This window comes from Dendrobates tinctorius, unplaced genomic scaffold (assembly GCF_039654945.1).
Source record: "Dendrobates tinctorius isolate UK_male_01 unplaced genomic scaffold, ASM3965494v1 ptg000233l, whole genome shotgun sequence".
Lineage (NCBI taxonomy): Eukaryota > Metazoa > Chordata > Amphibia > Anura > Dendrobatidae > Dendrobates > Dendrobates tinctorius.
This window is the reverse complement of record NW_027361900.1, coordinates 5,106,439-5,120,486: the sequence shown is the minus strand read 5'-3', so window position 1 is coordinate 5,120,486 and position 14,048 is coordinate 5,106,439. Positions and strand designations below refer to the sequence as shown.

The window sequence follows — 14,048 nt, the reverse complement described above, 5'->3', positions numbered from 1 at the left end:
GAAAATTCAATTTCTTAGTCCAGCAGAAAACAAGTGCCAGCCGCATTATCTTCTACAGAAGCAGAATATATGTCTGCTGCCTATGCTTATGTAATTTGGTTGAAACAACTTTTGGAAGATTTTGGCAAGCCATTAGCTCAACCAACAGTTACCTTGCCAGCAGTAAGAAGATTAGTGCAAGGACTAAGCACATTGATGTAAAACATCACCACTTACGTGACTTAGTAGAACGTGGTGTACTCCAGTTTGTTTACTGCGAGTCTGACAAGATGATAGCTGATGGTATGACAAAGCCATTATCAAGAGCCAAGTTTGTGGACTTCAGCACCGCAATGGGAAAAACAGGATAAGTAGTTGTTGAGTGGGGGTGTATGAGTGTTTAGTTGCTAGTTTTGTATGCTGTTTATAAAGTTTAAAAAAACCTCTCAGAGGCTCACACAGGGAGAGCATGTGACTGTATTTCCTGTTGAGTCTGTGTATGAGAGAAGCAGCCTGCTGTAGATGATGTACAGATAGAGACACGCAAATGATTTATTCCTGATCTATTAAGCTTATCATATATTGTTCCTGATTGTTCCTGAATAAGCAAGTTCTGTTGTCACACGCTTGGAGAGAATCGTGAGTAATCCGCTGCCAACACTAGTTCTGTGATGTATTAAGAGAAGTATAGTCTACATCACGTCAAATAATTATTCTCATCTTCTCCTTGTGGGTCAGATCTCTTCTGGAACACTGTGTCCAGTTCTGGGCACTAAAGTTAAAAAAAAACATTGACAAGCGAGAGCAAGTTCAGAGAAGAGCTACGAGGATGGTGAGGTAAAACAAGACTGAGCACAAGACTTTCACAGCCGTCCACACATCATAGGGGAGATCTCCTGACACCTTCTCTCCATCTACCTGATGATCCTGAGGAGCACTGGGATATTCTTGGTTACAGTCCTGTGGAAGAAGAGGACAGGGACATCTCTCTGGTGTTGTCCTCTTACTGGATAGATCTGGAGGAAACACATACAGGGACTGAATTCATTCTCTACATACAGATAATTATAGGCCGTGTGTATTTAGTCCTATTACCTGGAGATGTTAGGGGCTGGGGAACCTCCATTATGACGTTCTTGTACTGATCTTTGTGTCCTTCAAAATACTCCCACTCCTCCATGGAGAAATAGACAGCGACATCCTGACACCTTATAGGAACCTGACACATACAGTGATACCGTCATCCCCCGATCCCTTCATAGTGTTACTGTATAATGTCCCAGCATTCCCAGCAGTGTCACCTCTCCAGTCAGCAGCTCAATCATCTTGTAGATGAGTTCTAGGATCTTCTGGTCATTGATGTCCTCATGGATCAGGGGGTGAGGTGGAGGCCCCGTGATTGGGCTCAGGGTTCTTCCAAATCCTTCAGACACAGGGTCCTGACAGCAATCACTTGAGGTCTTCTTCACCACTGTGTAATCCTGGTTATGGAGAGACACATTAATAAATCTCACTACAGACATTCCCAGAGTCCTCACCTCTCCAGTACTGTCTGTTATTCCCATAGATAAGAATGATGTAATGTGACGTCATCAGAATCTCTCACCTCTCCAGTGAGACGGAAGAGGATCTCTAGGGTGAGGTGTATTATCCTCTCCGCCATCTTGTCTCTGTCCATATCCATCCTTGATGGGTAAATCAGGAAAATTCTCTTCTGTAGAAGATCTTCACTGAGAGGATCCGATATTGTAGAGACCTGAATGAGAAGAAGATGATCCGATGTAACATCATAAGAATCCTGTGTAATAATACAATTACTGGAGATAATAAGGGAAACATATGAGGAGATTTATTATTTTACAGGGTTTAGTTTTCTTCCCTGATATCTACCACTGCCTCTTGCTTCATATGGAAGGACATGCTGCCCAAGTTTTCTCCTGATAGGTGCCATTCCCCTGATGAATTATACCTTTGAAGAAACGCATCGTAAGGCACCCAGGGTCAGTCCAGGGCTGGCTAGACATTAAGGGTCAGCTGTGGACTGCCCTTGTAGGGCAGGAGTCTTTGGGGACCAGGGTCAGCCAAGATAACAGGGACTGACAGGGATAAATTCCCCACTTAAGTTATTGCATTTTGGAAATTGCCCCCACTGGGAATTTATCTACAGGTAAAGGCACAATTGTGTCTCCATGGGGGTTGTGCTCACAGCCAAACATCGTGTGGCCCTCCAAAGAAATGCCACCCCACACCATTACTGACCCACTGCCAAACCGGTCATGCTGAAGGGTGTTGCAGGCAGCAAATCGCTCTCCACGGCGTCTCCAGACTCTGTCACGTCTGTCACGTGCTCAGTGTGAACCTGCTTCCATCTGTGAAGAGCACAGGGCGCCAGTGGTGAATTTGCCAATCCTGGTGTTCTGTGGCAAATGCCAAGCATCCTGTACGGTGTTGGGCTGTGAGCACAACCCCCATCTGTGGACGTCGGGCCCTCAGACCATCCTCATGGAGTCAGTTTCTAACTGTTTGTGCAGACACATGAACATTTGTGGCCTGCTGAAGATCATTTTGCAGAGCTCTGGCAGTGCTCCTCCTGTTCCTCCTTGCACAAAGGCGGAGGTAGCGGTCCTGCTGCTGGGTTGTTGCCCTCATACGGCCCCCTCCACATCTCCTGGATGTTACGCTGCCAATTTTGGGGCTAAAGTCACATTTTTGTGAGGAAAAAAGTAAAATTGTAATTTTTTCCTTCCACATTGCTTAAATCCCTGTTACACTATCTGAATTCAGATATTGTCCTGGTCAAAAAGGAGAATACAGGGAGCTAAAGGGTTAATAGGACTCACAGGAGGAACCGGCCCATAAAGCAGAAGATCCAGGAGTGTCCGCCAAATATATGACTGCTCTGTGCGCACAGGACCTGTGATGAGGTCACAGGAGGGGAGGAGTCAGGGGTCACATGATCAGGGGCCGCAGTGTGTGCAGGACTCAGTGTGCTGGAACGCTCCCGATAATCAGCTGCGTGTGTCGCGCTGTGTGATAGTCACAGCACCTGCATGGAGGGCGACACATGCAGCTGATTATCGGGAGCGCTCCAGGGATCCGGGGTCCCGATGCAGCTATTCGGTAAGCGATATTAGCCAATAACAACTTCTCCGACGATATTCGCTCATCTCTAGTAATAACAGCTCAAAGAAATTCACCAAACTTTTCATTAAGTTTAATAGTAAGACCCTATTAAATATTGAGCACGAGTGGGATGAACCTCTAAGATGACACATGTCCATTGTATTTTAGGCAAAAATAATAATAAAAAAAATATATATAGAGACTTTTTTATAATTTTATAATTGCAAGAAGAAAAAAGGGGCGATGCGAATGTGGCGCCACTGAGGCTCAGTCGCCACAGAGGTACTGCACCTCCTCCTGAAGTGTGGTAACCCAACATCCAGGTAAGGTGAAGACACCTGACCACACTCCAACACCTGCACCCCACACCACAAAGTAGTGTAGCAAAGCACCTTCGGCGGCTCCCTGCTTGGAGTATAGCAAAGCACCAATTGGTGGCTCCCTGCTTGAAACACGAAACGTGCTGGGAGGTGGGTGGAGTTAGTTTATATTACAGAGAGCAGGAAGAGTTGAGAATTGAGATGTCAGTTGGTTAGAGAGTTGGAGAGAAGATCCCCAGAGAGAGGGATAGATGGATGGAAGTGCTGCAGCAGATCCCAGTGACCTGAGTCTGCAGGCACAGGAAAGGAAGAGAGAGCAACATAGACTGAAAGCCTGATACTCCATAGAAAGGAAGATCAGTACGGAACGTGAGGATTAAAAGAGAACAGAGGACGTGGGTTAGAAGAGAACCCTTCCTAGAAGTTCTAAGCGCAAGGCCGGGACCCGGTCCCCGAGGTTGTATGGATACTAATGGTCCTGCAGCAGACACCGGAGGAATAGAAGTAGTGACCACTTTATTCCCACACAAGACTTGGGGGCACAACAGCAACTGGATAGTGAGCCGGGACTTAATAGCAAGGAGTCCCCGAAGCAGGCTACAGCTGTCTGCCGTACAAGTAGAGTTCATAAGAACATCGGACAGGAGGAACTCCAGTGTAACTCTGTACTAGGAGTACTTCATTTAAAGGCGCCATAAGAAGAGACGTTCAGAAAGGCACATATTGGCGGAGTGTTGGAAAGGAGTATTCCATCTGGCCTGGAGGTTGACTGAGTCTCTGACCCGGAGGACACGGCACGGAGGCGGGCACCTGTGTGTACTACAGACTGTGAGTAAAACTTTGGAACTACATGCCCTGGTGTCCTCCACTCATTCCTGCACCAACCTGCCCAGCACTGTCACATCCCTTGTGCCAGACACTACACCATCTACGTGTCACTTCACCTACTCTGCCCTGGGACTACAGCCCTGCCTGTGGAGGGCTATAACCTCATTGCTGCACCACACCATCAGTCCCAGAGGATCTGCATGCAGCGTCGGCTTACATCTCTATTGCCGAACACCACAGGTGGCGTCACAAACTATTCATCTAATCAACTACATTCCACCATTCAATCCCGTTTTTACATTGGGCGCCCAGGGCCACGGACCGGGTCACCGCTGCTGTGACATCTTCCCCACTGAGTTACCGGCCCGGTACCGAGTACCCCACAGCCCTGGGAGGGCGACCCACGAAACTTTGGGCACCCTTGGAGATTTGTGTACTGAGATAATTTTGACCAAGATTTCACACCTTAATTGGCTTGTTAGAGTTATGGTGAGATCACATGTGACAAGGAGCTACAGTCTGAGGAAAGGGCTAAAAAGCCTTCACTAGACTCCTGTACAGCTGTATAATGAGGCCCAGGCTTTATAATGAAGGGACAGGAGTGAGGGCCTGTTCCCAGGAGCTACAGTCTGAGGAAAGGGCTAAAAAGCCTTCACTAGACCCCTGTACAGCTGTATAATGAGGCCCAGGCTTTATAGTGAAGGGACAGGAGTGAGGACCTGTTCCCAGGAGCTACAGTCTGAGGAAAGGGCTAAAAAGCCTTCACTAGACCCCTGTACAGCTGTATAATGAGGCCCAGGCTTTATAGTGAAGGGACAGGAGTGAGGGCTTGTTCCCAGGAGCTACAGACTGAGGAAAGGGCTAAAAAGCCTTTACTAGACCCCTGTACAGCTGTATAATGAGGCCCAGGCTTTATAGTGAAGGGACAGGAGTGAGGGACTGTTCCCAGGAGCTACAGTCTGAGGAAAGGGCTAAAAAGCCTTCACTTGACACCTGTACAGCTGTATAATGAGGCCCAGGCTTTATAGTGAAGGGACAGGAGTGAGGGCCTGATCCCAGGAGCTACAGTCTGAGGAAAGGGCTAAAAAGCCTTCACTAGACCCCTGTACAGCTGTATGAGGCCCAGGCTTTATAGTGAAGGGACAAGAGTGAGGTCTTGTTCCCAGGAGCTACAGTCTGAGGAAAGGGCTAAAAAGCCTTCACTAGAATCCTGTACAGCTGTATAATGAGGCCCAGGCTTTATAGTGAAGGGACAGGAGTGAGGGCCCGATTCCAGGAGCTACAGTGTGAGGAAAGGGCTAAAAAGCCTTCACTAGACCCCTGTACAGCTGTATAATGAGGTCCAGGCTTTATAGTGAAGGGACAGGAGAGGGCCTGTTCCCAGGAGCTACTGTCTGAGGAAAGGGCTAAAAAGCCTTCACTAGACCCCTGTACAGCTGTATAATGAGGCCCAGGCTTTATAGTGAAGGGACAGGAGTGAGGACCTGTTCCCAGGAGCTACTGTCTGAGGAAAGGGCTAAAAAGCCTTCACTAGACCCCTGTACAGCTGTATAATGAGGCCCAGGCTTTATAGTGAAGGGACAGGAGTGAGGGCCTGTTCCCAGGAGCTACAGTCTGAGGAAAGGGCTAAAAAGCCTTTACTTGACACCTGTACAGCTGTATAATGAGGCCCAGGCTTTATAGTGAAGGGACAGGAGTGAGGGCCTGATCCCAGGAGCTACAGTCTGAGGAAAGGGCTAAAAAGCCTTCACTAGACCCCTGTACAGCTGTATAATGAGGCCCAGGTTTTATAGTAAAGGGACAGGAGTGAGGACCTGTTCCCAGGAGCTACAGTTGAAGAAAGGACTAAAAAGCCTTCAACAGACCCCTGTACAGCTGTATAATGAGGCCCAGGCTTTATAGTGAAGGGACAAGAGTGAGGTCTTGTTCCCAGGAGCTACAGTCTGAGGAAAGGGCTAAAAAGCCTTCACTAGAATCCTGTACAGCTGTATAATGAGGCCCAGGCTTTATAGTGAAGGGACAGGAGTGAGGGCCCGATTCCAGGAGCTACAGTGTGAGGAAAGGGCTAAAAAGCCTTCACTAGACCCCTGTACAGCTGTATAATGAGGTCCAGGCTTTATAGTGAAGGGACAGGAGTGAGGGCTTGTTCCCAGGAGCTACAGTGTGAAGAAAAGGCTAAAAAGCCTTCACTAGACCCCTGTACAGCTGTATAATGAGGCCCAGGCTTTATAGTGAAGGGACAGGAGTGAGGACCTGTTCCCAGGAGCTACAGTCTGAGGAAAGGGCTAAAAAGCCTTCACTAGACCCCTGTACAGCTGTATAATGAGGCCCAGGCTTTATAGTGAAGGGACAGGAGAGGGCCTGTTCCCAGGAGCTACTGTCTGAGGAAAGGGCTAAAAAGCCTTCACTAGACCCCTGTACAGCTGTATAATGAGGCCCAGGCTTTATAGTGAAGGGACAGGAGTGAGGGCCTGTTCCCAGGAGCTACAGTCTGAGGAAAGGGCTAAAAAGCCTTCACTTGACACCTGTACAGCTGTATAATGAGGCCCAGGCTTTATAGTGAAGGGACAGGAGTGAGGGCCTGATCCCAGGAGCTGCAGTCTGAGGAAAGGGCTAAAAAGCCTTCACTAGACCCCTGTACAGCTGTATAATGAGGCCCAGGTTTTATAGTAAAGGGACAGGAGTGAGGACCTGTTCCCAGGAGCTACAGTTGAGGAAAGGACTAAAAAGCCTTCAACAGACCCCTGTACAGCTGTATAATGAGGCCCAAGCTTTACAGTGAAGGGACAGGAGTGAGGGCCTGTTCCCAGGAGCTACAGTCTGAGGAAAGGGCTAAAAAGCCTTCACTAGACCCCTGTACAGCTGTATAATGAGGCCCAGGCTTTATAGTGAAGGGACAGGAGTGAGGGCCTGATCCCAGGAGCTACAGTATGAGGAAAGGGCTAAAAAGCCTTCACTAGACCCCTGTACAGCTGTATAATGAGGCCCAGGCTTTATAGTGAAGGGACAGGAGTGAGGGCCTGATCCCAGGAGCTACAGTATGAGGAAAGGGCTAAAAAGCCTTCACTAGACCCCTGTACAGCTGTATAATGAGGCCCAGGCTTTATAGTGAAGGGACAGGAGTGAGGGCCTGTTCCCAGGAGCTACAGTCTGAGGAAAGGGCTAAAAAGCCTTCACTAGAATCCTGTACAGCTGTATAATGAGGCCCAGGCTTTATAGTGAAGGGACAGGAGTGAGTGCCCGATTCCAGGAGCTACAGTGTGAGGAAAGGGCTAAAAAGCCTTCACTAGACCCCTGTACAGCTGTATAATGAGGTCCAGGCTTTATAGTGAAGGGACAGGAGTGAGGGTTTGTTCCCAGGAGCTACAGTGTGAGGAAAGGGCTAAAAAGCCTTCACTAGACCCATGTATAGCAGTATAATGAGGCCCAGGCTTTATAGTGAAGGGACAGGAGTGAGGGCCTGTTCTCAGGAGCTACAGTCTGAGGAAAGGGCTAAAAAGCCTTCACTAGATCCCTGTACAGTTGTATAATCAGGCCCAGGCTTTATAGTGAAGGGACAGGAGAGGGCCTGTTCCCAGGAGCTACTGTCTGAGGAAAGGGCTAAAAAGCCTTCACTAGACCCCTGTACAGCTGTATAATGAGGCCCAGGCTTTATAGTGAAGGGACAGGAGTGAGGGCCTGTTCCCAGGAGCTACAGACTGAGGAAAGGGCTAAAAAGCCTTCACTAGACCCCTGTACAGCTGTATAATGAGGCCCAGGCTTTATAGTGAAGGGACATGAATGAGGACCTGTTCCCAGGAGCTACAGTCTGAGGAAAGGGCTAAAAAGCCTTCACTAGACCCCTGTACAGCTGTATAATGAGGCCCAGGCTTTATAGTGAAGGGACAGGAGTGAGGGCTTGTTCCCAGGAGCTACAGTCTGAGGAAAGGGCTAAAAAGCCTTCACTTGACACCTGTACAGCTGTATAATGAGGCCCAGGCTTTATAGTGAAGGGACAGGAGTGAGGGCCTGTTCCCAGGAGCTACAGTCTGAGGAAAGGGCTAAAAAGCCTTCACTAGACCCCTGTACAGCTGTATAATGAGGCCCAGGCTTTATAGTGAAGGGACAGGAGTGAGGGCCCGATTCCAGGTGTTACAGTGTGCGGAAAGGGCTAAAAAGCCTTCACTAGACCCCTGTACAGCTGTATAATGAGGCCCAGGCTTTATAGTGAAGGGACAGGAGTGAGGGCCTGTTCTCAGGAGCTACAGTGTGAGGAAAGGGCTAAAAAGCCTTCACTAGACCCCTGTACAGCTGTATAATGAGGCCCAGGCTTCATAGTGAAGGGACAGGAGTGAGGGCCTGTGCCTAGGAGCTACAGTCTGAGGAAAGGGCTAAAAAGCCTTCACTAGACCCCTGTACAGCTGTATAATGAGGCCCAGGCTTTATAGTGAAAGGACAGGAGTGAGGGCCCGATTCCAGGTGTTACAGTGTGCGGAAAGGGCTAAAAAGCCTTCACTAGACCCCTGTACAGCTGTATAATGAGGCCCAGGCTTTATAGTGAAGGGACAGGAGTGAGGGCCTGATCCCAGGAGCTACAGTATGAGGAAAGGGCTAAAAAGCCTTCACTAGACCCCTGTACAGCTGTATAATGAGGCCCAGGCTTTATAGTGAAGGGACAGGAGTGAGGGCCTGTTCCCAGGAGCTACAGTCTGAGGAAAGGGCTAAAAAGCCTTCACTAGAATCCTGTACAGCTGTATAATGAGGCCCAGGCTTTATAGTGAAGGGACAGGAGTGAGTGCCCGATTCCAGGAGCTACAGTGTGAGGAAAGGGCTAAAAAGCCTTCACTAGACCCCTGTACAGCTGTATAATGAGGTCCAGGCTTTATAGTGAAGGGACAGGAGTGAGGGTTTGTTCCCAGGAGCTACAGTGTGAGGAAAGGGCTAAAAAGCCTTCACTAGACCCATGTATAGCAGTATAATGAGGCCCAGGCTTTATAGTGAAGGGACAGGAGTGAGGGCCTGTTCTCAGGAGCTACAGTCTGAGGAAAGGGCTAAAAAGCCTTCACTAGATCCCTGTACAGTTGTATAATCAGGCCCAGGCTTTATAGTGAAGGGACAGGAGAGGGCCTGTTCCCAGGAGCTACTGTCTGAGGAAAGGGCTAAAAAGCCTTCACTAGACCCCTGTACAGCTGTATAATGAGGCCCAGGCTTTATAGTGAAGGGACAGGAGTGAGGGCCTGTTCCCAGGAGCTACAGACTGAGGAAAGGGCTAAAAAGCCTTCACTAGACCCCTGTACAGCTGTATAATGAGGCCCAGGCTTTATAGTGAAGGGACATGAATGAGGACCTGTTCCCAGGAGCTACAGTCTGAGGAAAGGGCTAAAAAGCCTTCACTAGACCCCTGTACAGCTGTATAATGAGGCCCAGGCTTTATAGTGAAGGGACAGGACTGAGGGCTTGTTCCCAGGAGCTACAGTCTGAGGAAAGGGCTAAAAAGCCTTCACTTGACACCTGTACAGCTGTATAATGAGGCCCAGGCTTTATAGTGAAGGGACATTAGTGAGGGCCTGTTCCCAGGAGCTACAGTCTGAGGAAAGGGCTAAAAAGCCTTCACTAGACCCCTGTACAGCTGTATAATGAGGCCCAGGCTTTATAGTGAAGGGACAGGAGTGAGGGCCCGATTCCAGGTGTTACAGTGTGCGGAAAGGGCTAAAAAGCCTTCACTAGACCCCTGTACAGCTGTATAATGAGGCCCAGGCTTTATAGTGAAGGGACAGGAGTGAGGGCCTGTTCTCAGGAGCTACAGTGTGAGGAAAGGGCTAAAAAGCCTTCACTAGACCCCTGTACAGCTGTATAATGAGGCCCAGGCTTCATAGTGAAGGGACAGGAGTGAGGGCCTGTGCCCAGGAGCTACAGTCTGAGGAAAGGGCTAAAAAGCCTTCACTAGACCCCTGTACAGCTGTATAATGAGGCCCAGGCTTTATAGTGAAGGGACAGGAGTGAGGGCCCGATTCCAGGTGTTACAGTGTGCGGAAAGGGCTAAAAAGCCTTCACTAGACCCCTGTACAGCTGTATAATGAGGCCCAGGCTTTATAGTGAAGGGACAGGAGTGAGGGCTTGTTCCCAGGAGCTACAGTCTGAGGAAAGGGCTAAAAAGCCTTCACTTGACACCTGTACGGCTGTATAATGAGGCCCAGGCTTTATAGTGAAGGGACAGGAGTGAGGGCCTGTGCCCAGGAGCTACAGTCTGAGGAAAGGGCTAAAAAGCCTTCACTAGACCCCTGTACAGCTGTATAATGAGGCCCAGGCTTCATAGTGAAGGGACAGGAGTGAGGGCCTGTGCCCAGGAGCTACAGTCTGAGGAAAGAGCTAAAAAGCCTTCACTAGACCCCTGTACAGCTGTATAATGAGGCCCAGGCTTTATAGTGAAGGGACAGGAGGGAGAAAAGTCGGGAAAGTAGCAAGAAGAGCCGGACTGCCCATCACTAACCTGCAGAGCCGCACTCCACATATATGGCTGCTCTGTGCACAGGACCTGTGATGAGGTCACAGGAGGGGAGGAGTCAGGGGTCACATGATCTCCGGAGTGAAGACGCTCCATGCAGCCTTCTCCTCAGTCAGTGACATTCCCGCCATTATTTGCCCCTCACTACTGGCACAATTACCCCGCGCCGCCTTCTCTACACAGTGTTATGTGTGGAATGTAACGTGTGATTTCTCTGGAGGGAAATAGACCCCACACATGAGGGAATTATCACCAGTTACCGGCCGTCTACTATATGGCGGCATATGATTGTGCTATCGACTCCACACCAGGAGCTAAAATGCCCAAATCTCATTTATGTCTTTGGAATGAAAAAAAAAGCCTACAAAGCACAAAATGTCAAAGTTCATGAGAAAGTCCGTCACACAAAGATAAATTATAGTTCATGAGAAAACAGAACACACTTACATACAATAATTATATTATAAAGTGCCTATGAATGAAGTGAGGTCACCTAAAAGAATGAATAAAGATATACTGTATCTTTCGGACTATAAGCCGCACCGGACCATAAGACGCACCCCAAAGTTTCAGAAGGAAAATAGGGAAAAAGTTAATGTGTCAAATGGGGGTCTGTCCCACAGTCTGAATTCAGTAAACCCGGGGGGGATCGGCAGCGCTGGTGGAGCCGGGTCACAGGAGGTGTTCGGTGATCCGGTGATGATCTGACTTATCCCAGGCTGGTGCAGCAGGAGCCTCTGTAACATCTGTAATCTCACTGAGGCCATTTGGAGTAAGGGGGTTTAGTTTATAAATCCAGAAGATTTCTTCCCGATGTAGTTGTCCAATGCGATTCTGATCCTGTGGGGGAATCTCCTCTGTGGGGAATATTCTCAGTTGTGTGGAATCTTTCTTGTGTTTGATGGTGCAGTGACGTGAAAGCCCATGTTGGAGAAAACCCTATGGAGTATTGGAGTGGTGTGAGTTCAGCCTTTTGAGGAGGGGTTGGGTCGTCCTTCCCACATATAATTTCTGGTATGAGCATATAATCACGTGTGAAACATAACTGGGGGAACATGACATGGGAGTTTTGATCGGGAAAATTTCACCAGTAGAAATAAGGGTGAGATCAGAGAGACCATGGCAGATCCAGTCACAACAGAGGCAAGTTTTCAGATTGCATGTAATGATTTTATTCGGGAGACAGGCGACTTTTAGCAAATCTTCCTTCTTCTCTTTTATGTTTCTTGGTGCTAGGACATTTTTCAATGATGGAAGTCTTCAAAATGTCAAAAAGGGATTGCTGGGTAATGTTTTTCCCACTCCAGCTGTCTGACATGCTCATGATGCTCCTGCAGAGGACGTGAGTAACTCAATATATCATCCAGGTAAACTACCGCAAATCTACCCATCGGGGAGAAAAAAAAAGGCACTTTCAAAGACTGCCGGAGCATTGTTTAATCTGAATGGCATCACCAAATTTTCAGTATGACCCTCCGGTGTATTGAATGCGGCCTTCCATTCATCACCATTGTGTATACCTATAAGAGTAATCATAAGGAATTGAAAGAATTGTCACCCAGATCCTTCTTACAATTTTATTCCATGGTGAAACATGACATCAAACCATATTAGAGTGCGGCCTGCAGGTAGCAGGGAGCTATACAGAGGAGAGAGCCTGACGGACTATGGCTGTTTCGCACTTGCTTAGCACTTCTACCGGTCCATGCTTGTCAGGGGGTTACACCACTTCCTTTCAACAAGGGTTAGGGAATGGTTAACTGAGAAGTGCAAAACATTTACAGTGAGTACAGTGAAATGATTAATACAAAAAATTAAAAAAATATATCATAGATCACAGCCACACAGACATATTCAATGTATCACTGAGGCCAAGAGGAACTTGTGCATCGCAGTCCACAATCTATGCTGCTTCTCTTTTTAGTAGTAATCTATTCTGGTCACCGCCTTGTACAGGATAATCAGCGGGCTCAATCCCTGCACATCTCAGCACATTGGGGTCCGCATTATGGACCTCTCTTATATCATTAATGTCACAGATCCTTTTCCTGTGTAACTGAATGGCAATGTTCTCTGAGCCTGATGTGCCGCGGTCTAATAGTCTGGGCAATATAATAATTGTCCTGAGCAGTATATGACATAAAGCACTTCCTCCGTGCGGCCCGTGATTAGTTTATCTACCGTCATCGCACCGATCCTCAGATTTCTCCTGTAAAATGGAGATTGCTATGAATGAGTCACCGTAGGAGGCAAAAACAGAAATGCTAGCTAAGTCCAGAAAACCAGAGAAGTTGGCAGCTATCGGATTGCAGACCCCTGACCCTATCAACAACAACTAGCAGTAGCCGTGGGGGGTTCCTACGATGCCCTAGACCCCTCGATCACAGCCGGAGAACTGCCTAGCCTAAAGACAGAAAGGGAAATCTAAACTGCCCCAGAGCAGACCCCAAAGCAATAGGCAGCCCCCAACATATAATGACGGTGAAGCAAGAAGAAAAAACACTCACACAGATAGAAAGATAGACTGAGCAAATGATGGGCCCCAAGCTAACTAGATAGGACAGGATAGGAAAGCTGCTGTCTGCAATCCACGAAAAACCCTATCAAAATAAGACCCAACAGACTGACAGGGAAAAAGGCCCTGAAGACGCTAAGCTTCAAAAAGACTATGTCAGTACTCAGGTATTTTCTGAAGACAGAGCAAACCGACAAAAAAGGAATTCAGCTCACCCCAGCAGGGAATGGCAGAATCCAGAAAAGCAAGGCAAACTAAAACCAAAACACAAATGCAAAAAGGCAAAGCAGAAAACTTAGCTTTTGAGGAGCAGGAATCAGACTGGTCTCCTAGAATTCCACAGAGAAATCACCAGCGAGGCAGAAGGGCGTCGGCTGCCTTATATCCAGTCAGAGATCCCCGTCACCCAGTCATCCTCTCCCAGCTCAGGTGCTTGGTAATCAGCCTCACTACCTTCCTTCACCAGAAGAGGGAGTTCATCAGACCTCAATGGTGAAGGGGAAAATGAACTCATAACAGTACCTCCCCCTTGAGGAGGGGTCACCGAACTCTCATCCACGCCACCAGGGTGATCAGGGTGAGCCCGATGAAAGGCACGCACCAATCTTTTGGCATGAATATCAGAGGTAGAGACCCAGGAATTATCCTCCTGACCATAACCCTTCCACTTAACCAAATACTGGAGTCTCCGTCTAGCCAGACGGGAATACAGTATCTTCTCTACCTCATATTCCATGTTACCTTCAATCAATACAGGGTCCGGAGGTGCCACCCCAGGAACTACTGGTTCAACAAACCT

General features: G+C 48.3%; 2 protein-coding genes across 3 annotated transcripts in view; both read right to left on the bottom strand.

Moving 5' to 3' along the window:
* LOC141060219 (uncharacterized) overlaps positions 1–14,048 on the bottom strand; it is an 84,250-nt gene that overhangs the window by 32,593 nt on the left and 37,609 nt on the right. The gene's annotated exons all lie outside the window — the stretch shown is intronic.
* Positions 439–1,693, bottom strand: LOC141060218 (gastrula zinc finger protein XlCGF66.1-like). Of its 2 annotated transcripts, XM_073556459.1 has the most exons (5): positions 1,586–1,693; positions 1,281–1,460; positions 1,075–1,198; positions 898–995; positions 439–751 (listed from the first exon to the last, which is right to left on the bottom strand). In XM_073556459.1, the coding sequence occupies exons 1-5, from the start codon at positions 1,661–1,663 to the stop codon at positions 677–679; spliced, it is 555 nt and encodes a 184-aa protein (XP_073412560.1). In that variant the 5' UTR covers positions 1,664–1,693; the 3' UTR covers positions 439–676. The 2 variants fall into 2 exon arrangements, with proteins under 2 accessions (XP_073412560.1, XP_073412559.1); XM_073556458.1 differs by having other exon boundaries at positions 439–995.

What these genes read in the sequence shown, in the direction of transcription:
- LOC141060218 (XM_073556458.1), bottom strand. Translation starts at nt 1,663, where the DNA reads ATGGATATGGACAGAGACAAGATGGCGGAGAGGATAATACACCTCACC. An exon ending in TTGAGCTGCTGACTGGAGAG is followed by an intron (nt 1,199 to 1,280) that starts GTGACACTGCTG and finishes TGTATGTGTCAG; the next exon opens with GTTCCTATAAGGTGTCAGGA. An exon ending in CCAGCCCCTAACATCTCCAG is followed by an intron (nt 996 to 1,074) that starts GTAATAGGACTA and finishes TGTTTCCTCCAG; the next exon opens with ATCTATCCAGTAAGAGGACA.